Source organism: Onychostruthus taczanowskii, unplaced genomic scaffold (genome assembly GCF_017590055.1).
Source record: "Onychostruthus taczanowskii isolate IOZ18803 unplaced genomic scaffold, ASM1759005v1 scaffold579, whole genome shotgun sequence".
Taxonomy (NCBI): domain Eukaryota; kingdom Metazoa; phylum Chordata; class Aves; order Passeriformes; family Passeridae; genus Onychostruthus; species Onychostruthus taczanowskii.
This window is the reverse complement of record NW_024503446.1, coordinates 9,245-13,634: the sequence shown is the minus strand read 5'-3', so window position 1 is coordinate 13,634 and position 4,390 is coordinate 9,245. Positions and strand designations below refer to the sequence as shown.

General features: G+C 61.5%; 1 protein-coding gene across 1 annotated transcript in view; it reads right to left on the bottom strand.

The window, feature by feature from the left end:
• LOC121343098 (pre-mRNA-splicing factor ATP-dependent RNA helicase DHX16-like) overlaps positions 1-4,390 on the bottom strand; it is a gene marked incomplete at its 5' end in the record, with an annotated part of 15,625 nt that overhangs the window by 2,717 nt on the left and 8,518 nt on the right. Inside the window, 4 exons of the mRNA XM_041417950.1 lie at positions 447-812; positions 1,424-1,622; positions 1,916-1,983; positions 3,554-3,697. Of these exons, the coding sequence (XP_041273884.1) occupies positions 447-812; positions 1,424-1,622; positions 1,916-1,983; positions 3,554-3,697 (777 nt within the window). The remainder of the gene's footprint in view (positions 1-446; positions 813-1,423; positions 1,623-1,915; positions 1,984-3,553; positions 3,698-4,390) is intronic.

The window sequence follows — 4,390 nt, the reverse complement described above, 5'->3', positions numbered from 1 at the left end:
ACTGCCCTGTGTCCCCATGCCCCCAGTGTGTCCCCACAGTGTCCCCAGGTGTCCCCAGGTGTCCCCAAGGTGTCCCCGTGTCCCCACCTGTCTCATGAACTCCTTGGAGGTGCACACCAGCTCGTGGCAGAGCACCCAGCGTGTCCCTCGTGTGTCCCTCGTGTCCCCATGCCCCCAGTGTGTCCCCACGGTGTCCCCAAGGTGTCCCCAAGGTGTCCCCATGCCCCCAGTGTGTCCCCAGGGTGTCCCCGTGTCCCCACCTGTCTCATGAACTCCTTGGAGGTGCACACCAGCTCGTGGCAGAGCACCCAGCGTGTCCCTCGTGTGTCACTCGTGTCCCCATACCCGCACTGCCCTGTGTCCCCATGCCCCCAGTGTGTCCCCACAGTGTCCCCAGGTGTCCCCACAGTGTCCCCAGGTGTCCCCAGGTGTCCCCGTGTCCCCACCTGTCTCATGAACTCCTTGGAGGTGCACACCAGCTCGTGGTAGAGCACCCAGCGGGGCTGCAGGGCGAACAGGGCGCTGTTGGGGTGGATGAACACGGGCTGCTGGTGCTTCACCGTGCGGTACCCGCCCCGCGCCAGGCGCGCCGTGTGGTAAAAGAACCCGGCCGTGATGGCCTGGGGACACAGAGGGGACACTGTCACTGGGGGGGACAGCGGGGACATGGGGGACAGCGGGGACAAGGGGGAACAGCAGAGGACCGCAGGGACACAGGGACAGCGTTGGGGACACACAGAGGCACATGGTGACATTGGCACAGGGGGGGACAAGGACACAGAAAGTGACACGGTCAGTGCTGCTGCTGGCTGCTGTCGTGTCCCCACACCCCGATGTCCCCAACATCCTGATGTCCCCAAGGTCCTCGATGTGCCCAGCCCCCTGATACCCCTGATGTCCTGGATGTTCCTGGTGTCCCCACTGTCCCCAAGTCCCCACACCCCCTGGTGTCCCCAGTGTCCCCAATGTCCCTGGTGTCCCCAATGTCCCCGATGTCCCTGGTGTCCCCAGTGTCCCCAATGTCCTCACTGTTCTCCACACCCCCCATGTCCCTGTTGTTCCCGCTGTCCCCCGATATCCCTGGTGTCCCCAACGTCCCCGGTGTCCCCGCTGTCCCTGCTGTCCCCGCTGTCCCCAATGTCCCCGGTGTCCCCGTTGTCCCTGGTGTCCCCGCTGTCCCCGGTGTCCCCGCTGTCCCCGGTGTCTCCCCAGTGTCCCCGTTGTCCCCGGTGTCCCCAATGTCCCCGCTGTCCCCGGTGTCCCCGGTGTCCCCGTTGTCTCCCCAGTGTCCCCGTTGTCCCCGGTGTCCCCGCTGTCCCCGCTGTCCCCGCAGTCCCCGGTGTCCCCGCTGTCCCCAATGTCCCCGGTGTCCGTGATGTCCCCGTTGTCCCCGTTGTCCCTGGTGTCCCCGCTGTCCCCGGTGTCCCCGCTGTCCCCGTTGTCCCCGGGGTCCCCGTGCCTGGTTGTAGACGTTGAGCAGCACCAGGTGGTCGCCCCCGGGCACGCTGAAGGCCACGCGGGCGCTGTCGGCGTGCAGCACCTTGTCCTTGGGCCGGTAGAACACGGCGTTGTTCACCGAGAGCATGGCGGCCACCGTCAGCACCTCCTCCGTGCAGCCGTACCTGTGAGGGGACAGCGGGGACACTGAGGGGACAGCGGGGACACTGGGGACACTGAGGGGACACTGGGGACACCGGCAGCACCTCCTCTGTGCAGCCATACCTGTGAGGGGACATTGGGGACACTGGGGACACTGGGGACACTGAGGGGACACTGGGACACCGGCAGCACCTCCTCCATGCAGCCGTACCTGGGACGGTGGGGACACTGAGGGGACACTGGGACAGGGGAGATGGGACACTGGGGACACCCAGGGGACACTTTGGGGACGCTTGGGGACACGTCTGTCACTCACTGCTCGCTCGCCAGGATCATCTTGGCCAACATCGGCTCCACCGGCAGCTCCACCATGCGCCGGCCCAGCTGGGACAGGGACAGACGGACAGGGACAGGGACAGAGGGACAGGGACAGAGGGACAGAGGGACAGGGACAGAGGGACAGAGGGACAGGGACAGAGGGACAGGGACAGACGGACAGGGACAGGGACAGAGGGACAGAGGGACAGGGACAGAGGGACAGGGACAGCAGGGACAGGGACAGAGGGACAGGGACAGAGGGACAGGGACAGCAGGGACAGGGACAGAGGGACAGGGACAGAGGGACAGGGACAGAAGGACAGGGACAGGGGGACAGGGACAGACGGACAGAGGGACAGGGACAGGAACACCAACTGGGCTAAGGCACAATCAAATATTTAAATGAACGTTTCTGCTTCAGGTCAGCTTCGCCTTCCTCCTGCCGCCGGCTACCGAGCGGAGAGCGATCTCCTTGCATTGCCGTGACAACCTGAGGATGGGTTACAGCCACGGCCGGGCCGCTGAATGGCAGCGCTGGGTACTTGACATGCCACAATGGGATACGTTCGCCTTTTTTCAGAAATGAGAGGCTGACATTGTGAAGCGGTTAAAGCCAGACATCCAAGCGAGGCCATCACCATACACGGGCTCAAAAGGCTTTGTCTGCCCTTCTAAGAGAAATTTCATAATATGCGAGGGTGAGCAGTCAGCAAAAGGCTTGGATAGCTCGACTTATAATCATCCCCAGCTTCCTCACAACGGCCCTGAATACATCTTTGATTGGTTATGTATGAGAGGAGCTGTCCCCAGCGTGGTGCCAGGCATGTGAGACTCAGACCTGGGTCGGACTCCTGAGCAGGAAGAATTCTGTTCAGCAGCAGAGCTTAAAGGGCGGGAAATAATAATAACAACAATAGCAATAATAATAATAATAATAATAATAATAATAATATCATCACATTATTAATATGAATTTGGACTTATTATTGAAAAATGTGGCAATTATTTAATCCCAAATGGTTTCAAGATATTACTGGTTCAATTGTCTTTCCCCCCTCAGCAGGCAGGGTGAAGAGCCAATTCCCAGGCTATGGCTGCTATTCCCAAGATGGGCACTTCCACACAGCCCTCTGCTTCTCAGTCCAAGGGAAAAGGCCACCCATCCCTAAGAGCGCCCTGCCAGCCCCAGCATTCCCCCAGGACCCCAATCCCAGCCCCTAAGAGGGGAGGGGCGTGGATCCCGTGCTCATTCGTTGCACAAGTGACTTTCCTGTTGTTCCAGGCGAACAAAAGCCGCGCGGCGGAGTGGGCCCTGAGAAGAGTGCCTTCCCTTTAATAAACGTGATTTCAATCCCAGTGAATATTCATACAATTACCCTAGCTCTAATTTGTATAAAATGACAGCCTGCAAACCAGGGATGATTGAAGAGGACCAAAATCATTTTGTTTGATTACAATCTCTCCTCCCTCCTCCCCCCCTCCCCACCTTCATTATCTTTTATGTCTATTTAAACTCTGGACACTGCATATTCATCTCAATTCTCCCTCCATCTCTCCCAGTGCTCCCAGTACCGTGCTCAGCTCCCCCAGGTGGTTCAGGGCCCCCATTCCCAGTCCCCCCCAGTGCTCCCAGTACCGTGGTCAGCTCCCCCAGGTGGTTCAGGGCCCCCAGGGCGTAGAGCTGCTCCAGCGCCAGCACCAGCGTCTCGTGGGGGGGAGGGTCCAGGAAGTCGAAGTGGATCAGGTCGTTGATGCCTGGGGACACCCCGGGGCCACCTCCGTGTCACCTCCATGTCCCCAAACCCCCCGTGTCACCCCAGTGCCCTCCAGTGCCCCCCAGTGCCCCCCGTGCCCACCGAGGCTCTTGAGCAGCAGCACCAGTGCCCCCAGATCTGTCCTGACCCCTCTTTAACCCCTCCCAGTGCCCCCCATTGCCCCCCAGTCCCCTCCCAGTGCCCATAACTCCATTCCCAGTCTCTCCCAGTGCCCACCGAGGCTCTTGAGCAGCAGCACCAGTGCCCCCAGGTCTGTCCTGACCCCCCTTTAACCCCTCCCAGTGCCCCCCAGTCCCTCCCAGTCCCCCCCAGCGCCCACCGAGGCTCTTGAGCAGCAGCACCAGTGCCCCCAGGTCTGTCCTGACCCCCCTATAACCCCTCCCAGTGCCCCCCAGTCCCTCTCAGTGCCCGTAACTCCATTCCCAGTCCCTCCCAGTGCCCCCAGTCCCCCCCAATCCCCTCCCAGTCCCTCCCAGTGCCCCCAGCGCCCACCGAGGCTCTTGAGCAGCAGCATCAGTGCCCCTCAGCCCTCTCCCAGTGCCCATACCTCCAGTCCCAGTGCCCCCCAGTGCCCCCCGTGCCCACCGAGGCTCTTGAGCAGCAGCATCAGTGCCCCTCAGCCCTCTCCCAGTGCCCATACCTCCAGTCCCAGTGCCCACCAGCTCCACCCGATCGCAACACCACACGTCTGCACTCCC